Source organism: Pipistrellus kuhlii, unplaced genomic scaffold (assembly GCF_014108245.1).
Source record: "Pipistrellus kuhlii isolate mPipKuh1 unplaced genomic scaffold, mPipKuh1.p scaffold_m20_p_4, whole genome shotgun sequence".
Lineage (NCBI taxonomy): Eukaryota > Metazoa > Chordata > Mammalia > Chiroptera > Vespertilionidae > Pipistrellus > Pipistrellus kuhlii.
Window position 1 is genome coordinate 26,242,358 of NW_023425540.1, and position 21,351 is coordinate 26,263,708.

Here is a 21,351-nt window from a genome sequence, read left to right on the forward strand (position 1 = left end):
GAGGGGTTGGGGAGCCTGACTATGAGGAACTACAATGCAGGGTATTATTTGTATTTGTTTTAAGGAGAAATAAGTGTTGTGTGCTGATGGGATGGGTCCAGGCCTTTCCTGGTAAATGGTGCTGCCTGCAGGCCTCCCGCCCTCCACCCTCTCCCACTCTCTCAAGCCCCCTCGCCCACCTCTGTTCCTCAGAACCTGCCGCCACAGGATCTTCCCTATTACATCGGTCCACATGGTCTTGACCTCCGGAGAGCTGGCCTGGAGAATGTAGGAGTCTTGGGACTTCCGTCGCCTGCGGAACCAGATCTCAAATTTCACACCACCGTCCCCAACGGTCTCCGTCAAGCCGATGTCAGCCATCTGCAGTCACAGCGTGGGAGGGAACCTCAGAGACGCCCTCGGAGCAACTGACCCCTTTTGGGCTGATACTTGACCCCAAGGCCTCTTCACCAGGATACCAAATGGTGAGGCCAAGGCCGGGTGGGGGCCAGCTCTGGACAGGACGGATCGTTTTCACCCCGTCCACACTGGCTCTTTCTTGAGGCCTCAGTTTCCCCACTGGAGAAATGGGAACAATACTGGAAGGTCTTGGCGGTCACACACCAGGTGGGATCTCACAACCATCCCACCTCTGCCGTGTTCCTCATGTCAGGCAGGTAAGGGGTTATGGGTTTGGGCTCCTCCCAGGAGTCCCCAAAGCTCTTTACTCTCAGGGCCTCCTTTAGGGGCAAGGGGGCCATCCTGAGACCCACCAAGGGGAGAGCTTCTCTGGTGTTTGTTTTTATCAAAATCCAAAATGAAGAGACTGAGAAGACACTGTTCTCCAGCCACTGAACCAGTGCCCAGAAAGCCTGAAAGCTTTGGGAGTCACACGTTTTCAAAATTCACTCAAGAACCATTGGAAAGAACATGTGCTGTGAAGACAAGCAGGGACCAGCCCAACGCCAGTGGCATGAGGCACAAGGCGGGCACATTACCTTGAAGGACTGCTTGTATGTGTAGATGTCGTAGCTTCCGTCCACCTTCCTGGTCTTGCTGAACAAGATGAGATCTTCGAAAAGGAAGACATGCCTCAGGTACTTCTTTCTTCCGCAGTAAACGATGAACTCATCCCGGCATCTCAGTTGCCCCTGCTCCTTCAGATTCACCTGCGGACCGAGCAAGCAAGGCTCCCTCAGGGACCACTGGGTTCGATCTGAGGCCACGCTGACCTCTGGAGGCGGGTGGGGGGCTAAAGGCCAAAGATCCACTCAGTCACCCCGATGTAAGGAGGCCTCCACAAAACCCCGTGAGGACAGGGGGTGGAGCTTCCTGTTGTGAGCACATGAAGGCGAGGGGGTGCTCCACACCCTCCCCCCACGCCTTGCCCTGAGCATCTCTTCCGTCTCGCTGTTCCTGAAATGTACCCTTTATAATAAACCGGTGATCCAGGAAGGGAGCTATTTCCCTGAGTTCTGTGAGCTAGTTGTAGCAAATTAATGGGACCCAGGAATGGTCATGGGACCCTCCAGTCTATCGCTGGTTGGTCAGAGAAGAACAGGTGACAGCCTGGACTTGTGATCGGCATATGAAGTGGGAAGGAGTCTCTTGGTCTGAGCCTGTGGGTCTACGTCATCGAAGGGTAGGTGGTTTCAGAAGTGCGTTGAATTACAGGATACCCAGCTGGTTCCAAAAATTGCTTGGATGTGTGGGAGAAACCGCACATTGAAACTGGATGCAGAAGCCTCCCGGTTGGGTCCCCTCGTGCCCACATTCATGTTCATATGCATGGATGTCACAGTACAAGCCCCTGCCTTCAATTTTACTCAACTTTTCACTTCAAAGCCCTTTTCTTCATTAAAAAAAATAATGTTTCCACTGATGTTAGAGAGGGAGAGAAACATTGATGTAAGAGAGAAACATCAATTGGCTGCTTCCTGCACACCTGCTACTAGTTATGGAGCCCTCAACCCGGGCATTACGCCCTCAACCCAAGCATGTGCCCTAACCGGGAACTGAACTGCAAACCCCATGATGCATGCATTGGCTCAACCAACGGAGCCACACTGTCCAGGGCAGCCCTTTTGTTCATGTTAACAAAAAACCCCTTGTTGAAGCGCCGGAGTCTCATTCATTGTGTATAAATGCCCAACCTGGTGGCCCCAGGAGTTACCACACCTGAGCTGTCCCACACCATGGAAATCCCTCTGAGCTGATACTCGGGGGTGTACCTGCTGTGCCCCAGCTAGGCTAGCACTTTTTGTGGATGGATCCCAGTGACAGACAACACAGTGATGTCTCTCCTGTGACTTTCCCTCCGTGTATGGCCCTGTCCTGGGTGATGCCTGAGGATGCTGCATGGATCCTAGTCATCCCATTTGCTCAGCCGAGCGCACTGGGAGAGTTTGAAGATCTTGGTGATGATCCTGTGGTTTGTTGCTCTGTTGTCCTCTTGAAACTCCTTTGTAAAATCATTATCTTTCTTGCCCTGGCTGGTTTGGCCCAGTGGATAGAGTGTCAGCCTGCAGACTAAAGGGTCCTGGGTTCAATTACGGTCAAGGACATATGCCCAGGGTTGCGGGCTCAATCCCTAGTGTGGGGCGTGCAGGAGGCAGCTGATCAATGATTCTCTCATCAATGATGTTTCTTTTTTTTCTTTCTTTTTTTAAAATATATTTTATTGATTTTTTACAGAGAGGAAGGGAGAGAGATAGAGAGCTAGAAACGTCAATGAGAGAGAAACATCGACCAGTTGCCTCCTGCACACCCCCCACCGGGGATGTGCCCGCAACTAATGTACATGCCCTTGACCAGAATCGAACCTGGGACCCTTCAGTCCGCAGACCGACGCTCTACCACTGAGCCAAACTGGCTTCGGCATCAATGATGTTTCTATCTCTCTCTTCCTCTCTCTTCCTCTCTGAAATCAAAAAAAAAAAAAATTATCTTTCTTGTTAAAAAGTATTACAGATGTCCCCCTTCCTCCCAATTGACTCCTACTTCCCAATCCCACCCTCTACCCAGGCCTTCACCGCACTATTGTCTGTGTCCACAGGTTAGAATGTTGCTCTTAGCAAGGTGCCCGTATTTTCACTGTCATCTGGAAATTCTACAGCTGTCCATCTGACCACCAGAGACAAGGAATCCTGCCTCACTGGGAGTCTCCTTTCCTGCCAAGGTGGTCCTGCCACGCCAAGGTGTGGGGATGTGGATGCTGGGCCTCAGCTCCCTAGTAGAGACCAGCCCACACATGGCCAGGCCAGGCCTCAAGCCCAGTGGCCCAACTCAACTTTCATGCATCCAGGTGTTTTCAAATAGCCCTGGTGCCTACAGTGTGCAGCCCTTGGAGCCCACCTGATCTCACACCCTACAGCTGCTGCTCCAAAACTGGACCCTGAGCTCCTCTCCACTTCCCGCTCTTTCTTGGCAGCTGGGGGGGTGGGGGGGGAAGAGGGGTGTCGCATGGGTGGGGGGATCTAAGCTTCAGGGACATCCCTAAAGAAAAGTTCTGTGCTCCTGACTCCAGGCATGACCTTCCCCTTGATCAACCCAGAGCCCCGAACCACCAGAGCCTGTTGGGGCCTCGGGGCACGCACGTGGCAGCGGCGAACGGCATCCAGGGCCAGCAGATCGTTGCCGTGGCGCAGCTGGAAGCGGACCATGTCCTCTGCGGCCTTCAGCTCCGCCAGCTCCTGCTCGTGGGCGGGGCAGCGCCCGGCTTCCTTGACCAGGTCCTGCAGCAGCAGGGCGTACTTGCCCATGCGCTGCACAGGCTTCAGCAGGTAGGAGGCCAGGTCCATCTTGTCGCCCAGCGCCTGCTGCTTGTCCTGCAAGGGCCGGGGGACAGGGTCAGTTTGGGCCAGGCCAGGGGTGGTGCAGCAGGCTGGCGGGCTGGGGGATGACCTTGAAGAAGGTGAGACCGTGGCTGCAGAGCAGGGTATCCGACTGGGGCTTGTTCTTGCTGTAGAGCGCGTACATGCCAAACTGTTCTTCCTGCAAAGAGGAGGGATGATGCACATGAGCGGGGCTCTGGCCAGAGCCTGGGCCGTGGCCCCAGCCTGCAGCACATTCTTAACACGGTCATGAGAAAAGGTGCCACATTGGGGCCACCTCAGCCTCCCCTGCATGGTGGGTGCTCTTGGGGGCAATGCCAGAGTCCTGGGTGGGTCTTAATACAGAGTTCGGGGGAAGAGGCGTGAGGAGCACTCACAGGGTGGGCAGGGAGGAGCATGGGCGTGCTGAAGTTTTTGATAATGGTCAAGAACCAATGTTGTTCAAACATTTAAAATTCTTACAAATTTTAAACATTACACAAGTTGCACCTTATGGCTAAACGTGCCCTTTCAAAAACAGCTGAAAAGACATACTGTGGACTTTCTGTCATCCTGGTGTTTCTGGTGGTCACTGAGATCTAACACCACCAAGGCACACGTGCCGTCTGCCCAGGGCCTACACCTGTGCCTCGCAGCTACTTGTTGAAAGAATCTTCTTTTCAGGGCCAAGTAATTATTTTATCAGGGACCCCAACAGGGAGCTCCTCCATATTCATGGTCTCTTCTTCTCTTAGAAGAAGAGACCTAATACACAAAGAAAGGGCAGCTCTCCGCAGGTGATCTGTGCACCCGACCAGATGCTCTCAGGACTGGGCAGGCTGGTCCTGGGGCCCGTCCGGAAGGGGAGCTGGGTGGACCCTAGGCAGGAGGGTGTGAAGGGACCGTGGGCTTCTCCATGCAGGAAGCAAACTGATTTTTGGGAGTTCCTTTCGGCTGATTAGGTGAGGAAGTGGGGCTGTGGATAGAATTAAGTGGGCCGATGCAGACGAAGCCCCCAGCACCGTGTGGCTTTCAACAAGGGTGCTGGCAGGGGACCTGTGAGTATCGTGTCTGTGCTGTCGGACTGACAGGCTTATGGTCTGCTCTGGGTGCCTGTGCATCGATGGGTCTCAGTGTGCTGCGGGGGACACATGTTCTAAGCCTGGACTGCAGGCTCCCGATGGCCTGGAACAAGGGTGGGCACTCCAGATCCCGCTGATCCGAGGGCGAGCACTGGCTGCCCACCACCGGGGGGAGGGGGAACACACTTACGTGTCTCAGGAACCCTCGGCCCGCGGCCAAGGGGCAGTGCCGGCAGCGCTCCAGCTCCGAGAGAAAGTGCCGCTGGTGGAAGTCGTAGAGCTTCTCCAAGTTCCCAAAGATGATGCCGCGCTTCCCTCGCAGGTCGGGCGGCAGGTCCGCCCTTTCCATCTCTGGAAAATAGTTGTCGACGACATATCCTAAGGACCTAACATACTCCCTCTCCGTGGAGATCATCTCGGCCATTATGTGCTGCAGGCGGCTGCTGGAAGACACAGAGAGCGGGCAGGATGCTGAGGGACGCACGTGGGTGCACGCACGGCAGATGCACGGCTCAGCATCTTCCAAAGTTTTCTGTCTTTGGCTGTGAGTAAGGTTAAGTGGGCCCCACGCCCGCATCACGCCTGGCTCCCAGGAGCTGCTCCCCTGACGGAGAATGAAGAAAGGTAAGAGGTACAGGGGAGAGGTGTGTGTTCCTATGCTATTGGTAACGGCCTTTTCAAATGAAAATCCTTTAGGACAGAGGTCGGCAAACTGTGGCTCTTTGGCCCCTTGAGTTTTTAGCCAAGGCCAGCTTAGCAGTAAACCTAATTAAGTTAATAACAATGCACCTACCTATACAGTTTAAGTTTAAAAAAATTTGACTTTCAAAAGACATCTCAATCGTTGTACTGTTGATATTTGGCTCCGTTGACTAATGAGTTTGCCGACCACTGCTTTAGGAAATGGAAAAGGGGAGACTCGCAGGCTCCCTGAGTGAGTCCTACGTGTTCTCGTTTCCAGGCAGCCTGATTAGTGCCTGCTTGGGCGGTGGGGACTGGGGTGTGGTTCCAGCAATAAGAAGACTTGACCCCCAGCAGCGAGCCCTGTGCAGGAAGGCTGAGCTGGAGATTTGTGAGAAAATGAGGTTCTGATGTGCCCCGACTGCTAACCTATCAGAAGAGATTTCTGAAAAACAAAACAGCTTTAAACTGTAGTGACGTCCCATCCAGGGGCTGAGGAGAAGCAGCTGGAGCAGAAGATACCATAGCAGGGCCTGGGGCCCAGGACAGTGAGGAGACAAAGTGTGTGTGTGTGTGGGGGGGGGGGGGGGAGATATCTCCTCCCACCCAGCCCAGGGCTCCTGGGGCTCCTTCTGTGTGGCGTGCTAGCACTTACGTGTCACCAATCAGCTGCAGCAAAGGCCCTTCATCAGGGAAACCAGAAGAGGCCTGTGGTGGCCTGGCCACACCCCCTAATAGCAAGGCACACTGCTTTTCTCCCTACATTAGAGCATCCTATTGTCAACTCTCTTAAATTACTTAATTCTAATACCTCTAATGGCGAATTCCTGCCACTTTACCTAAACAGTTAACGAAAAGTATCATTTTACAAACATCTCAAAGATTAACACGTTAAAATGGACATCTATCTTCATTTGGGCAATACATACATACTTCTGACTGGGGCACTTAGAGGCTTTTTAAAAAGCACTTTTTAAGGTAATTTCTTCGTGTTGTGGGCTTGATTTGCTTATTGTAATTTTCTATAAATGGGCTCCGAGTAACTAGACTTGGCTGTTTAACCATTAAAGTGGGTGTGCCAGCCGAAACCGGTTTGGCTCAGTGGATGGAGTGTCAGCCTGCGGACTGAAGGGTCCCAGGTTCGATTCCGGTCAAGATCATGTACCTTGGTTGCAGGCACATCCCCAGTAAGTGCAGGAGGCAGCTGATCGATGTTTCTTTCTCATCGATGTTTCTGACTCTCTATCTCTCTCCCTTCCTCTCTGTAAAAAAATCAATAAAATTTATTTTTTAAAAAATAAAATAAAGTGGGTGTGCCAGGTCACCACATGCCATGAAGAAGAAGGCATTTTCAACGATTCTGTTCCGAGCACTGGAGGTAATCAACATCTTGCTTAAGGTCAACACAAGTCTGCCTGGCCTGGACAGGTCAGGGCAGCCTGGGGGGATATCTATCTTGCAGAGCGAATGTAACGGCTTTGCGTTTCCAGATCCCCACTGACCACGAGGCCCCATGTCTGCAGGGGCATCCACCTCACCTTCCTGCGGGCCTCCTCCTGTCCTCCTCGGAGGCGTGGATCCTGGAGGGAGAGGACAGGCTCCGGGTCCGAGTGACCAGGGGGCTTCTGGTGTGTGGCCTCAGTGGGGGCTTCTTCTCTGAGGCCACCTCCAGGCCTCTGTCGCAGACCCCAGTGTGGGCTGGCCAGTGGGAATCTCTGGGGCTGCTGTCAAGTGGTGGAGCCTCCGAGCTGAGTGTTTTCTTCATCATTTTCTTCAGGGGATGTCTCCTGTGATGGACGACGGGGATCTGGATGGGCTCAGAGGGGCAGGTGGAGCTGTCGTCTGGGGCACGCACACCTGAGTCCAGGTGCTCGCCATCCTGCCCGCAGAAAGAGACTTGTCCAGGGAGGCCGGGCAGCAGTCGTGCCCGCTCCCCAGCGCAGCCCTGAGGGGCAGCGAGGGGGGTCCAGGATGGCTCACGGAGCCTCATCTCTGCCCCTTGAATGAGCTCAGGCTTCAAGAGTTCCTGGTCTGGAGGTGGAGCACTGGGGCCTGAGGCGGCCTCAAAAAGGGCTTTTTGGGGGCAGAGGTGCATCTGCTGGCACCGCAGCCACAAGGCGTGCCACTGCTCCAGCGCCTGCTGGCCGCCCAGGCCCAGCACCGCCTTGGCATCCTGGGGGCAGCTCTTTAGATACTCGGCCGCCAGCTCTGGGCCCAGGGGCTGCAGGCACTCACTGCTGTGCAGCATCCTCCTGTTCGCCTGTGTAGCAAAGGAGGGTGCAGGTCAGTACAGCGACAGACTCTCACAGCCCGATGGCTCCGCAGGCCCCACCCAATATTGTTCTGCTATCCAGGCACCCACACGGAGGAGCAGGGTGAGCCAGACAGCCAGAGCGAGAGGAACAGCCCTCTGCCCACGGGGGCAGCTGCCACCTGGACTCACCCAAGGGGCACACAAGTCCTCCTCAGCCCCCAGGGCACCATGACGGTGCTCCAGGACCAGGGGATGTCGGCGAAATCAATTATTGATTGATTCCACATCTCTGCCTGGTGTGGGTCCCGAACCCCTGCCTCTGCCATGCCTGTGCTGGCCTCCCCTGTCCCCTCGGATTCTGTCAAGAGGAGCTGTGCTCCGGGGGCTGTAGCCCCGGGTCCCCCATGGCTGGGCAATTCTAGGGTGCTGTGAGGTCACAGGTGTGTGCTGTTCTGTGGCGATTATTTTGGGGTCCTTGGCAGTAAGTGGACTTTATAACTCAGCCAGTAAACAAGCAGAGGAGTCCACATGTCCATTTGGCCAGAGTGGACCATTATGTTAACTCCTCACAGGAACCAGGGGCGTGGTCTGACAGGAGCGCTGGCCAGCTGTCCCAGTGCCTCGCCCACCCAGACCAGCAGGGGACAGCACTCACTAAATGTCCGAGGAGTAAAGGATCCAGCACGCGTGGGTCCCCGAGTGGAACTCCGCTGGGTCTCTTAGCGCTAGGAAGACCTGGGAGTGGCGGGCCCACTGGGCCAGCTCTCCCTCCGTCCGCTCCTGGCTGGCCGAGGCGCTCAGATACCCTCCTCCTCCCCGCCCCCCCGCCGACGACCTGCACGGTGTCCTCTGTTCTCTTCCTTCAGCTGTTGTCCTTCCTGACAGCACTGCCGGAGCCCAAGGACTCAGCCATGGGCACAAGTGGGGCACTTACTGTGGGGTCTGGGAGCTGGGCTGCACCCACCGTCGGCAGCAGCTTCACGTTCTCCACAGGGAGCAGCTCCAAAGGGCTCAGCCACTTCTCGTGCTCTCGTTCAAACCACGCTTGGATCTGCCCGGGAAAAGAAGATGTTACTTCCACGCGTGGGAAGGAGTCCTGCTCCGAGACTGGGGAGGAGAAAGGAGGCGTTTGGTGCCGCCCCGGGCTGGCTCCCGCGTTCCGACACGCCTTCTCCTGTCGCAAACCCAGCATCTCACTCCAACAGGTGAGTAGCTACATCCCAGGGAGGGCCACAACCAAGGCTCAAGTCTACAACTATTTTCACTGTTTGGAACTGGAAACTGAGATCACTGAAAAACAGATCCAGAACTTTCGCTGTTGAAACTTCTTACTATGTTAAACATACCCCACAAACAGGCTTCAGGCTGGTGGTGCTGGGACGCCGGGGGCTGCCTGGGAGGGACAGCGGGGCCGATGGCAGCCCTGCCTGCACCTGACAATGTGATGAGGTCCAGGTTTCCGTTTTAGAGACAAATCCCGAGGCAATATCTCGTGGTTCAGACGGAACATGTCAGAGGGAAATGCTTCTTTCCCATTCACAGTTCTCACTGGCGAGCAATGCCAGGGACCCGAGAAGAGAGGTCTGTTACTGAAAACAGTGGGATCACAGCCACTCATAGCACAGGCTTTTGTGTGTGCGCTGACGCTGGCTGACCTGGTCCCCTCCCTCCTGGAGCACTGGCCTGGTCACCTCCCTCCCCGATGCTGGCTGACCTGGTCCTCTCCTTCCCAGATGCTGGTTAACCTGGTCCCCTCCCTCCCAGATGCTGGTTAACCTGGTCCCCTCCCTCCCAGATGCTGGTTAACCTGGTCCCCTCCCTCCCAGATGCTGGTTAACCTGGTCCCCTCCTTCCCAGATGCTGGTTAACCTGGTCCCCTCCCTCCCAGATGCTGGTTAACCTGGTCCCCTCCCTCCCAGATGCTGGTTAACCTGGTCCCCTCCCTCTCCGATGCTGGCTGACCTGGTCACGCTCCTCTTGGAGTTCCCTCAGTTCTCGCAGACCCTCCAGCTCCTGGAGACACCTGTTGGAGGTGAGGACCAGCCTGTGCACCTCTTCGTCCACTTGGTTGTACAGTCGGGAGGCAGCCTCAATGCTGTCTCTGGAAGAGAAGGCAGCTGTCTGGTGTCGCGTCCTGATCACTGGTTTGTTCACAGGCCATCCTCTTAGGAACATGCTGTTGGTGACAACCTACTTAAAACACACAACTGCACTCTTCTTATGTCCTTCACGTCTGACACATGGAAGCCCCTGATGGGGCCCAGAGCCTGAGCAGCGGTGACACCTGCTGGCCACATCCATGCAGGCACCTCAAGGTGGGACTGACATGTGGGTGGAGGAAGCACTGGGTCAGGACCTCTGGCTGCTGAATCCCACTATAATGAGTTTTGTCTTCCCCCTGAGCATCCCAAGGACTCAGCTAGTTTTCCCTGGAGTCCCCGAATGAGACACGCTCTGGGCCAGTCAAGCCTGTCTGTCAGAGGAATGGCGGTCTGGGCCCCTTGGATGCTGCCTCCGACAGAGAGGGCTTTCTCTGTGAGGCAGAATGCTGTGCTTCACCCCAACATGCCCCAGCGCTGACACTCACCGGCTGTCTTCACTGGTTCCTTGCTCCTTCCTCCTTAGCCGTGCTAGCACAGTCCCACCTTCCAGGCGGAGGGTGACCAGCAGTGCGTCTTCCAGGACTTGTTTCATTATGGCCTTGTGCTCACTGATTAACTCTGTGACCTCCTGCGGGGGTGGGAGAAATGTGTGTAAAAACCCCCTCCTCCAGGCAGTCCTCCCAGGTCTAACGTTGGGTAAGAATCAGATGTGAGCAATCAAGCTGAAGGCACAGTTGGATGGCATACCCACCACTCAGTCCTAGCAGGAGGGTGGATAGCAGATTCTAGAATTCTTACCCGGGGGAGGGAAGTCTGAGACTGAGACTGGTGGCAGGGCCAGAGGGAAACTGAAACTCAGCATAGGAGAACCTGGTGTCTGGAGGCACGCACACCGTAGGCAGCCACAAGGGGTCTCCAGGTTGTCACGGTCCCTCGGCCAGCCCTTCTCTATGTGTTTGAGCTGTTTGTTCCCAGCAGCACTCACTCATGCCTTGCTGGCATGGCATCAAATGTGGTGGTGCTGTTCCTCTTTTTGGCAGGGTGGGCTTGTTTTGGTCATAAGGGGGAGGAAGTGATCTACCAAAAGGGATCTACAAATCCAAAGGGTTTGAGAATCTCTGCTATGGATGGCAGTGAAACCAAATATTAACTTTTTTTTTTTTTTAAATATGTATTTTATTGATTTTTCACAGAGAGGAAAGGAGAGGGATGGAGAACTAGAAACATCAACCAGCTGCCTCCTGCACAGCCCCCACCGGGGATGTGCCCACAACCAATGTACATGCCCTTGACTGGAATCAAACCCAGGACCTTTCAGTTGGCAGGCCGACACTCTATCCACTGAGCCAAATTGTTTTCAGCCAAATATTAACTTTCAAGTTTTGGCTAAACTCCTATGTTTCTACTTATAAAATAAAATAAAATAAAATAAAATAAAATAAAATAAAATAAAATAAAATAAAATAAAACACCAAGGACCTACCTGAGCCGTGCGTAGAGTCCTGTGGGTATTCAGGTAGCTAACTAAATTTTGTAAGAAAGCAATGGCGTCCTGGCAGTTGGTGACAAAGGGCTCCAGTTTCTATTGTGGTTTGAGAGGATGAGACAAAAAAGACACATTCCGTCAGACACTGAAGCAAGCAGCTGTGAGTCCCCACGTTTAAACTGACCCAGGTAGTAAGCCTGTCATGGTGTCACCCAGTGACCCCTGGCTGTCTCGGAAGCTCAGGAGCAGCACCCTCCTGGTCCAGGGCTGGATTTTAGTGGCATTCTTAAGCCCGGGCAGCACAGTAGTTAGAAACAGACTACAAAGGCAACTGTGGAAGGTGAGGCCAGGGGTGGCGAGGCCCTTTCGGATTTGAGTGGAAACATCCATTAGGAGAAGTCCCCTGGTGACTGTGGCTCCTTACCCGGCGGAAGCAGATCCAGTCGCTGTGGCTGTAGGGGAAGGAGCCCTCGAGGTCTGCAGTCAGCTGGGAGCTGTCGACAAACTTGTGCAGGGCCTTCAGGGAGCCCACCACCTCGCACTGCCGGGAGAGGGAAACACCACTGGTGGCTCCTTCCTGGGAAAACTGCTGTGGATGGGTTCCACTATGCTGCCTGGCTGGTGGCATTAACGGACTGTGTGTGGTTGGATACAGGAATGAAGGGAAGAAGAGAAAGGAGAAGGTAGCAAAAAGAAATGAAGTCCCCTTTAAGGAAAGACAAAAAAAAAAAAAAAAAAGGGAGGGGGGAAAGGGCTGGGAAGGAAGCAAGGGCAAGACGATAAGGGGAGAAGGGAAAAGGCAGGAGGAGGAAAGTGGGGCTGTGCTGTTTCTGGCATGGCAGAGTTGACCCTTTGCAGACAAAACCACACACTTTGGACAAAGTGCAATGACAACTGTCTGAAAGCTCTGAAGGGGGAACAAAGCCGGGCTTATTGTGAGCAATGAAAAGTGGAAGAAGGAACTAGCATGGAGGGAGCATCCATTTTTATGGCTTTGGCGGGAAAGCAGGCTGCTAATGGTGAGACGGGAGTGGCTGAAGCTCTGATAGAAAACTGGCATCTTTCTGGCCCAAAGATGGGATGGGATGTGAAGATCAATCCTCACGAGGGAGAAAGCTGGGGAAAGGGAGCTCCAGAAGTCTGTGAACTCTGACCCAGAACCATGTGTACACGGGGAGGACTTTGAGCAACTGAAGGCAAAATCTGAACTGAATCTATGCAAGGGATGGTTTTCAGCTTAGGTCTAAACAAGTCAAATTCACACTAAAATAGCACTGTGTGGAGGTTTATAACAGCATCTAGAGCACATGTGTCAAACACAAGGCCCGCGGGCCAAATCCGTCCCGCCAGGCCTCGCAATGTGGCCCGCACCGCGCTGTCATCACTGCACTCCGCTGCGTTTCCATCACAATGACAGTTTATGACTGTTCAGTAAACCATTCGGCCCGCGATTTAGGCTGGATTTTAGATTTTGGCCCCTTCTCTGATTGAGTTCGACACCCCTAATCTAGAGTCTTTACAACAGAATGTTCACAATGTCTAGAATACCATCCAAAATTACGTGACGCATGAAGAATCAGGAACATGTGACTCATTCTCAAAGGAAAAGAAAATCAACAGGGGCCAACACTGAGGAGACCCAGATGTTGAAATTACTAGACAAGCACTTTAAAGCAACTATTATAATTATGCTCAAAGTTATAAAGGAAAAACACTTGCAATTAATAAGAGGATAGGAAATCTCAGCAGAGATTATACTTAAAAACCCACTGGAAATTTTATAGCTGGAAAACACAATATTTGAATTTAAAAATTCACTAGATGGGATTATTAGCTGACTGGAGATGAGAATATGCAGTCAGTGATCTTTAAGATAGATCAGTGGAAACAATCTGATCTGAAGAAGAGAGAGAAAAAACATCTAAAAAGAGACATTCTCAGAGACCTATGAGATGACATCAGTGTGTGCAATTGAAATCCCAGAAAGAGAGGATTGCCCTGATTAAGCAGAAAAAAAATTTCAAGAAATAATGACTGAAAACTATCTAAATTTGGTGATAGACATAAAATTTCAGCCACAGCTAATGGGATAAATATAATGAAAACCATACTTAGTCACATTATAGTCAATTTGCTGAAGAAAAAAGAGGGAAAATAGCCAGAGGAAAATGGCATTTCCAATAGGTGAACAATTACCTGAAATACCATGTACTTTTCATCAGCAAATAGGAAGGCCAGAAAAAAAAAAAAAAAGAATAACATCTTTAAAATGCTAGAAAAACAAACAAACAGAAAAACTACTATGAAGCCAAAAGTCCATATCTAGTGAAAATATCCTTCAAGAAAGCAAGCGAAGAAGTTTTCAAATAAAAAAGAAAGAAGCAAGAAAGATAAGAAAAGAAAGCACCTGCGGTAGAGAAGATCCAATTTTGAAAGTGTTCTGATGCTCTGCTCTGCACGGCTCCAGCAAGAAGTGAAGGGCCAGAGACAGGGCTCCAGGCTCCTTTGTGGCTGAGACCAAAACTTACATCAATTCTTTCAAATGTTTATCTCATCTGGGTGCCTTAATATTTAACATTATGCATCACTCAAAGTCAGATGTAATGCTGAGGGTCTAAAACCATTACCTGAATTGCTGCATCCTTGTCAGGCCTGAATGCTGAATCTTTATCAACCAACAGCAAAATACTATGAATTATGGGTGGAGATATGTTCTGAAATAAGTAAAAATATTAATTAATTAATTAGAAAATAAAAATTAATTCTAATTTTTAACTTCACTGAGTTGATAGAATTGTCCAATTTTGATTGGTGCTATTTCCACTTTGATATTTTGCCAAAATATTTAGAATGCCTTTGCTCTAAGTGTAAATTACTGTAGTTGCCCTTATGAATTATTTAATGTATTCAGGTTTACTGGTTGTAATTTACATATAATAAAGTTCACCTTTTTTAGTGGACAGTTCTCTAAGTTTTGGTATAACTTATAGTCATGTAACCACTACCACTATGAAGATAAGGAACAGTTTAGCATCCTCCAAATTTCTTTACGCTCCTTTGTAGTCAAGATCCTTGGCCCCTGGATAACACTGCTCTGTTTCCTGTCTCAATAAATATATCTTTCCAAGTTATCAGATAAATGGGATCACACAAGTATTGGCTTCCTTCCCTCAGCATAGTGCACGAGGGTCTGATAGCTCTCACAGGTCTTTCATGATTATATAGCTTTCTCCAACAAGCTACATGAAGCAAATGAAAGGATTTCTAGGAATTTTTACTCAAAACTTCTGGTTACATTTTTCAAAAATATTTAATCAATAGTGACATTTTAGTTTGGTTTTGGAGGCAAAACAAAATAGCTTTTCTCTCAAGTTGCTATTAATATGGATGTTGACCTGATGTTATTACCTGAGGCATTCAACCACTAACTTCAGGGAAATGTATTTGAGTTATTAACACATGTTTTATTGTCCAGTTGGATTACAACCAACCAGTAAGTTCAGATTAATAATCTTTTAGCAAAATCAAAGGACTCAGAGGACATCGTAGGGTCATCAACATTTCCATTACATCTTTAAACAGAACTTTCTTCAAAATCTTTCTGGAAAGCAATCATCTACGTATTTTCTTAAAAAACTTTACTTGGCAATTTCTCAGTCTTTATACTGTTATATAAAATTGCATGTAAATACGGAAGGCCAGAATCTCGAAGGAATTTTCCCAGTCTTGGGCAGAATAAGAACACAAAACTGGATGACATCCTGGATTCCGACTTTTGAGCCCAACAGCTGGTTGACAGGGAATAAGAGCAAACAGATGATGTGCTTCTGAAATGTCTTACGGAAATTGAATGTTGGCACGTCAAACCTGTTGCTGTGTCAGAGGAGATAACTCAGGCTTCTCAGGAATGCAATGTGGACCTTTTTTGCAGAAAGCTAAAACTGAGCACGTACATCGCTCTGAAATGCAGACGTCACCCATCAGGTTTGCTCCGAGATGTTTTCACAAAAGCTGGGTGGCCAGCAGCCTTGTTTCACCTCCCAGAATCTTCCTGGGTCAGGCCAGGAGCAGCACCAACACCTAGATGCCCTGCTCCTGCTAATCTTCCATCCTGCTGCCTGGCCTCAGCTCTGGGCCACGTGTCTCCAGCCTGGAGGTTCCCATCGTCTCCCCAGGTCTCTCCAGCCTGGCCTCACTGGCCCCAACACTTACACTCCGACCTCTGTCCCTGAGTCTTTACTGAGAAGAACTTCCATGTGGCATTGCTAAACTTAAGAAACTGGGTGAGAACAGCAGCCAGTTCTGTTGAGTAGAGACAGAACACAGGACACTGATTTTGGCTCAGGGAGTAGCTAGGACAGTGGAGAAGATTCCAGGAACCTCTGGTACCCCAGTCCCCAGCACAGTGCTTGGCACACAAAGGGCCTTGTGTACGTCTGAGGGAGCTGACGCTCTTTGGTTCCTGTCTAGCCCTGGGTACCTGGAACATCCCCGCAGTACCTTTATCCCCGTTTCAGGGACTCCCCAATCCTCTCTGGATTCTATTCATAAACCAGAACCAGGGTGGGGTCTTTCTGGGGGTGGGGACCGTAAACCTGCTGGACAACCTTCGTGAACCATCCCAGAGGCACCGCCAAGGTCCAGGGCATTCATCCTCACAGCGAGTGGCAGCCACCCCTCCATGCCCCATCCTGTCTGGTCTGTACCCTGATGTAGCAGATGTTAGATACAGCACTATGAGAGGAAGGGGTCGCTGCCATTCCAGTGGAGACAGAACATGACACCACAAGGCCTGCACAGGCTGATCCTGCTCGTTCTGCTGTCAAGGTTTGCAGTCAGGACCAGGGGACGGGCCTGACACTCCTTCCAAGAGGGCTCTGTGCCCATAGCACACTCAGCCCTGAGACACTTGGGCACCGAGGATGGGAGTGACCCCAACTCACCTGCAGAGCTGCCAGGGCCTGGGAGAGGGCAGGGACAGCCGGACTCCTGCGTGTGTCCACCAGGATGACCAGCCCCAGGTCCCGCACCTCCTTCCTGGAGAGAGAAAGACAGATGGTGTTAACCACTGCAGGTTAAGTCTCTTCCTAGGTGTGTTTCTCCATCTCTCAGTGAGACTTTCTCACCCAGATCCCCCCGACTTTAGAACTCAAAAGTGTTGACTTTACACACATCACCCTCTGCCTTCCATGAAATCAAGCTGCTCATCAGTTGGAAGCAGGCAACAGGCCTCATGTCCATCTGCATCTCCAGGCAAGGGGAGCTGCTGAAGTCTCAGAACTGCCTTCCCACCATTGCTCCGGCTTCTCCTGCCACTGCACGTTGAGGTCAGCATGCTCTTCTGGCCCAGGGGGACCTTTCCCCTTTGCACTGTCTCTGGTCCTCACTCTCCTGCCTCGCTCAGTGCCACCAGAAGGTGACTGACTGCCCTGGGGCTGTGTGTGCTCTTTATTTTACCTAGATAATCGTCCTCTTCCTTATCTACACTCACCCTCCTCGGGGACACAGCACGTGGAGAAGCCTCCTCCCTTGCTGGAATGCAGCTCCTTCCCAGGACTTGTCTTATGCAGGGAGCTGCGGTAAATTAGGCTCCTGTGTGTGTCTCCTTGAAGGCAGGAACCATCTTCTATTCTCTTTTGTATTTCCAGGTAAGTGTGGCTGGCTGGATGGCTTCCTTCATTGCATGGGTCAGATGAATGACAACCAACATTCTTCCTAATATTAAGATTTCTGTGTATCTAAGAGTCTGATGGTGGTGCATTTATAAGGCACACCCTCTGAACAAATGCTCCTTGGAACACACCTGCAGTAACAGGATACTGCTGGGTGCTTTTCCTAACAATGCTGACACCTCTGGTACCTCATTCAGAGAGCTGAAGGCAGGTGCCATGTCCCAGGATGGTGAGTGGATTTCGGCTTCTCAAGGGGTAATACTCAACTGAGATGCTAACAAAATTACAACACTTATAGGGAAATAACCAGCCAAACCAGGGGCCCCAGAACAAGTTTGTCCTGGTACTTTAGGACTGTTCCCTAACAGAGGCTCTCTCTCAGAGCGCTGTGAGCTGGTGGAAATGCCTTCTCTGATGAGGAGACGTGGGCTGCCTGAATTTTCGGAGGCAAGGCAGGCAAACTCAGTTTCCAGGTTCACGTTCTGGCCCTGTTGACCCCATAAGTACCCTTGGCCTCAACTCACAAATGCTTCATTACAAACGGAGAACACAGCACCGCCCGCCAGCTTTGCGAGGCTAAGGATTCTGCAGGGCGGGCACTCCCAAAACGCATAGCTCTCCACTGCGGCTCCCGTTAAAGAAGCTTCCGTTAACAGAAAGCATCATTTCCTGAAGGCATTGACAGTGTTTACCTGAAGCTTACAAGGAATAAACTAAGGTGAGAGGAAAACTATTCTCTTTTTTCAGTGTAGTTTCAATATATATTGAAATCTGTGCTAAAGGACAATTTGAAATCCCAGTCTTGCCCGAAAGGCAGTGAAACTAGTGCCCTGCAGATAACGGGGAACCTGCTCCGTGCAAGGAGTGTTAGGGAGAATATTTTACTTCTTTTTTCCACCTTAATGTTCCCACACTGATCCTACCTATGCTGTTTAAGAAATTAAAATAGAAAGCGATACACTGCAAAGAACATGAGATGTGCTCACATCATGTGTTGTGATAGTGCATCATGGAACATGTTCTCACATTACATGGCCGTCCACATAACATGTGCCCACACAAGCTCACATGTGTATCACATGACATGCTCTCATATGCGATCACATGGCATGATGTGTGCTATGTGACTGCTGGGATGTGAGGTGGTGGAAGACGATACTCTGGATTCAGTCCAGGTACTTCAGAGAGATTATTTCTAAGCTTCTGACAGGCCTCTGGGGCAGCTGTCACCATCCTGCTTTACTCTCAGCCAGGATTTGGAGACGGGCCGTGTGCCTTTATGACTGAGCCCATCCTCCTCCGGGGGTGCTTCCGCCCGGCACCGTGGGGGGCGGGGGGAAGATGCGTGGCCTGGCAGCCGTGAGGACTATCCAAAGTGTGTTGGCATCTGATGAAATCGGGGAAGCAGGGCCTAAATAACGCACTTTAACCACCCTGAGTTCTAGCTCTACCATCTCTGTCCTTGGTCCATGGACAGACCTGAAATCACCGCCCCGGAGAAGGCCTCCAACAGGCTGCTCTCCAGGCAGACTGCTCCACACCGCGACCTTCCGAAGGACTCAGGAGGCCTGGCCCTCTGAGAGTACTGCCAGGAGCGTGTGTCTCTCTTGAGGAGCTGGCACACTTCTTTCTGGCCTTTGGCACTGCCCGCTGAACACAAGGCTCCCTTAGATAAGTCGTTCTTTCCTCCTTCCTAGTGCCAGGGTCTACTTATGTGAATGATTGCTTCACTCATTTATTCTAAATATTATCTTCATATCTCTATCCAAGGCCACTTCAAGTATGTTTTAGAAAAAGGTGGAGTATAAAACATGTAAGTAAGCAATGCTGAAGAATGCAGAGCGACACAGAATTCAGGGCTTGAGTGTGTGACAGAGCCTCAGTTCAGAGGGCAGAGGGCAGGGTGAGCAGAGGGGATGATGTGTCAGGGAGGGGTGGAGGAAGATGGAAGATGGGGTGGCGAAGAGAGGAGCCAGACAGCAGGAGACTGAGGGGCAGGTGGGAGTGTGCTATCCAGGTCACAAGGGTCCCGGAGGCGACAGACCAAAACCCTTGCATGAGGAGGCACACTTGCGTGGGTTTATCCCCAAAGGGGTGTGAAAGGTGGAAATCCCGCTCAGTCCCACCTGGGGATGCCGTGGAGGTACTTCAGCAGGCGGGTCAGCTCGGCACTGGACACGTGTTGGCTGGACCAGAGTGGGCCTCTTGTGCAGACCTGCACTACCGCTCTCCCCTGGCGGTCCCGGGTCCCTGCAGGAATAGAGGGCATTGTGAAAGGGGGCACCCAGCCCCTGTGGGGGCACACATGTCTTCAGGCTTGAGAAATAATGAGCTCGGGTCTGCAAACTGTTATTGGCTTAGATGTGAGATCAGCCAGGAGAGGAGAGCCTGGCCCCCACCTGGGCAGGTGAAGGCCATGTGCACCTGAGAGAGTGATGGCCACTGTTATCATCTGGATGTTCATGTTCCCCCAGATCCATACGCTCCAATCCTAAAGCCTGATTTGATGGTGTTAGGAAGTGGGCCTTTAGGAGGTGCTTCCATGATGAGGTTGGGGCCCTCGTGAGTGGGATTAGTGCTCTTATAAGAGACCCCACACAGCTCCCTGGCCCTCCCACCACGTGAGGATAGCGTGAAAAGACCCTGACCATGAACCAGGAAGAGGTCCTGCACCAGAACCTGATGTTGGAACTTTGATCTTTGACTTTCAGCCTCCAGAACTGTATGAAATACATTTCTGTTTTTATAAGCTACCTGGTCTGTGGCATTTGTTATCGCAGCCCAAACGGAGTAAGGCAGCCGTGCTCACCTGGGAGGGTGACGGCCCCAGACTGCAGCAGCTCCGGGCTGATCTCCAGCACCTGCCGGGGCACCTGGCTGGGCAGGTCTCCCGTGCCGGGGGGCTGTCCCTCACCCTCGGAACACAGCAGCTCAGCGAGCAGGTCAGGACACCTGCGGGGGTCCTGTCCTCGGAGGCTGCGGTCACCTGTGTGGACACCGGCTGGACAACAAAGAGACCTGGTCACAGATGAAGAACTGCTCTGGCTTGAAGGGTGGACGCTCAGCTTGCTACAAACGTGAGGATAAAAACGAGAGTGGAAACAGCGGGTTTTCATGAGAACTTGCCCCATTTCTGGCAGAAACAGAGGCATACCACACCGTCTGGGACAGGTGTGCCCCTGAGAAGCGGGGCGTAAGGAAACATGTGCAGTTAAGTATTTCAGTTCCACCGGGAGTGCTCACTGCCTGAGGACCTCAGGGAGAAGCATTTTATGCTGGATGTTGTGTAACACAGGCTTTGCTTTCTGGTCCCTAAGCCTCGTCCATCACTTCCTTCAGGGCTAACATCGGGTAACTGTGCACAGCTTGCTCATTACAGCTGGGCCTGAGAAGTCCACAGCATTCCTTCGTACATGCAGTATTTTAAAAAAGCTTTGCTGAGATATATTTTACATATCATAAAGTTCATCCACTTCACGTGTGTACAATTCAGAGACACTTTACCAAGTGTGCAACCATCATCATAAATGTTTTAGAATGTTCTCGTCCCTTGAAAAATGCCCATTTATGATAAACCTCCTCTCCCACTGCAGCTCCAGGCCCCCACCTGTCCACCTTCTGTCTGTACATCTACCTGTTCTGGACCTTTCATATAAATGGGACCAAACACGATGTGGTCTCTTACCTGGCTGCTCTCAGTTAGCAGAAGTGTTTGTGAGGTTCGGCAATGATGTTGCCTGTCCCACAGCCTCATTCTTTCCCATGTGGGTCTCACTCCACTGCTTGATGGACAAATTTTGTCTATCCCTCCACTAGCTGAAGGACTCCAATAGCACAGTGTCCTTGAGAGTGAATTTTTCATGTATGCTTACATATTCTAGGACACATCATTGGCCAAGGGTAAGACCAATTCTGCATCGAACGCCAAGCTTTCTCACATGGACAAGGGGAGAAGATATTACATTCATGAGAGCCTTTTCTCTCCAAGGAGTCTCTGGATAGTGAGTAGACGACGCCTACTAGGCCCGAGAGAAATGACTGTATTTGAGAATACCACATGTCTGATCATGAGGCTGTGAATCTTCTTAGATGTGCTACTCTACACCCAGGAGTCAACTGGCCCCGTTTCTGCCCGGCTGTGCTGGGTTGTTTAAACTAAACCTGCCGCCTTCGTGATTGTGTGACAGCATGTTTGTCGTCAGATGTCTGTGACCCTCGCTATACCCACTACTGTATTTATTGTATGGGCGGCTAGCACTGAACTTGCTGAGGTCTACGGCATG

The 21,351-nt window shown here is 51.4% G+C and overlaps 1 protein-coding gene across 6 annotated transcripts in view; it reads right to left on the reverse strand.

The window, feature by feature from the left end:
• PLEKHG4B (pleckstrin homology and RhoGEF domain containing G4B) overlaps window positions 1–21,351 on the reverse strand; it is a 66,312-nt gene that overhangs the window by 8,146 nt on the left and 36,815 nt on the right. For 3 of the 6 annotated variants that reach the window (XM_045571572.1, XM_036409674.2, XM_045571575.1), the window contains 15 exons: window positions 19,878–20,069; window positions 19,195–19,318; window positions 16,340–16,433; window positions 14,024–14,110; window positions 11,821–11,937; window positions 11,394–11,492; window positions 10,396–10,538; window positions 9,771–9,909; window positions 8,743–8,859; window positions 7,093–7,814; window positions 5,064–5,316; window positions 3,883–3,972; window positions 3,576–3,806; window positions 978–1,148; window positions 180–360 (listed from right to left, as the gene is read on the reverse strand). In XM_045571572.1, the coding sequence (XP_045427528.1) occupies window positions 180–360; window positions 978–1,148; window positions 3,576–3,806; window positions 3,883–3,972; window positions 5,064–5,316; window positions 7,093–7,814; window positions 8,743–8,859; window positions 9,771–9,909; window positions 10,396–10,538; window positions 11,394–11,492; window positions 11,821–11,937; window positions 14,024–14,110; window positions 16,340–16,433; window positions 19,195–19,318; window positions 19,878–20,069 (2,760 nt within the window). The remainder of the gene's footprint in view (window positions 1–179; window positions 361–977; window positions 1,149–3,575; window positions 3,807–3,882; window positions 3,973–5,063; window positions 5,317–7,092; window positions 7,815–8,742; window positions 8,860–9,770; window positions 9,910–10,395; window positions 10,539–11,393; window positions 11,493–11,820; window positions 11,938–14,023; window positions 14,111–16,339; window positions 16,434–19,194; window positions 19,319–19,877; window positions 20,070–21,351) is intronic. The other 3 variants (XM_045571571.1, XM_045571574.1, XM_045571573.1) reach the window with 3 other exon arrangements.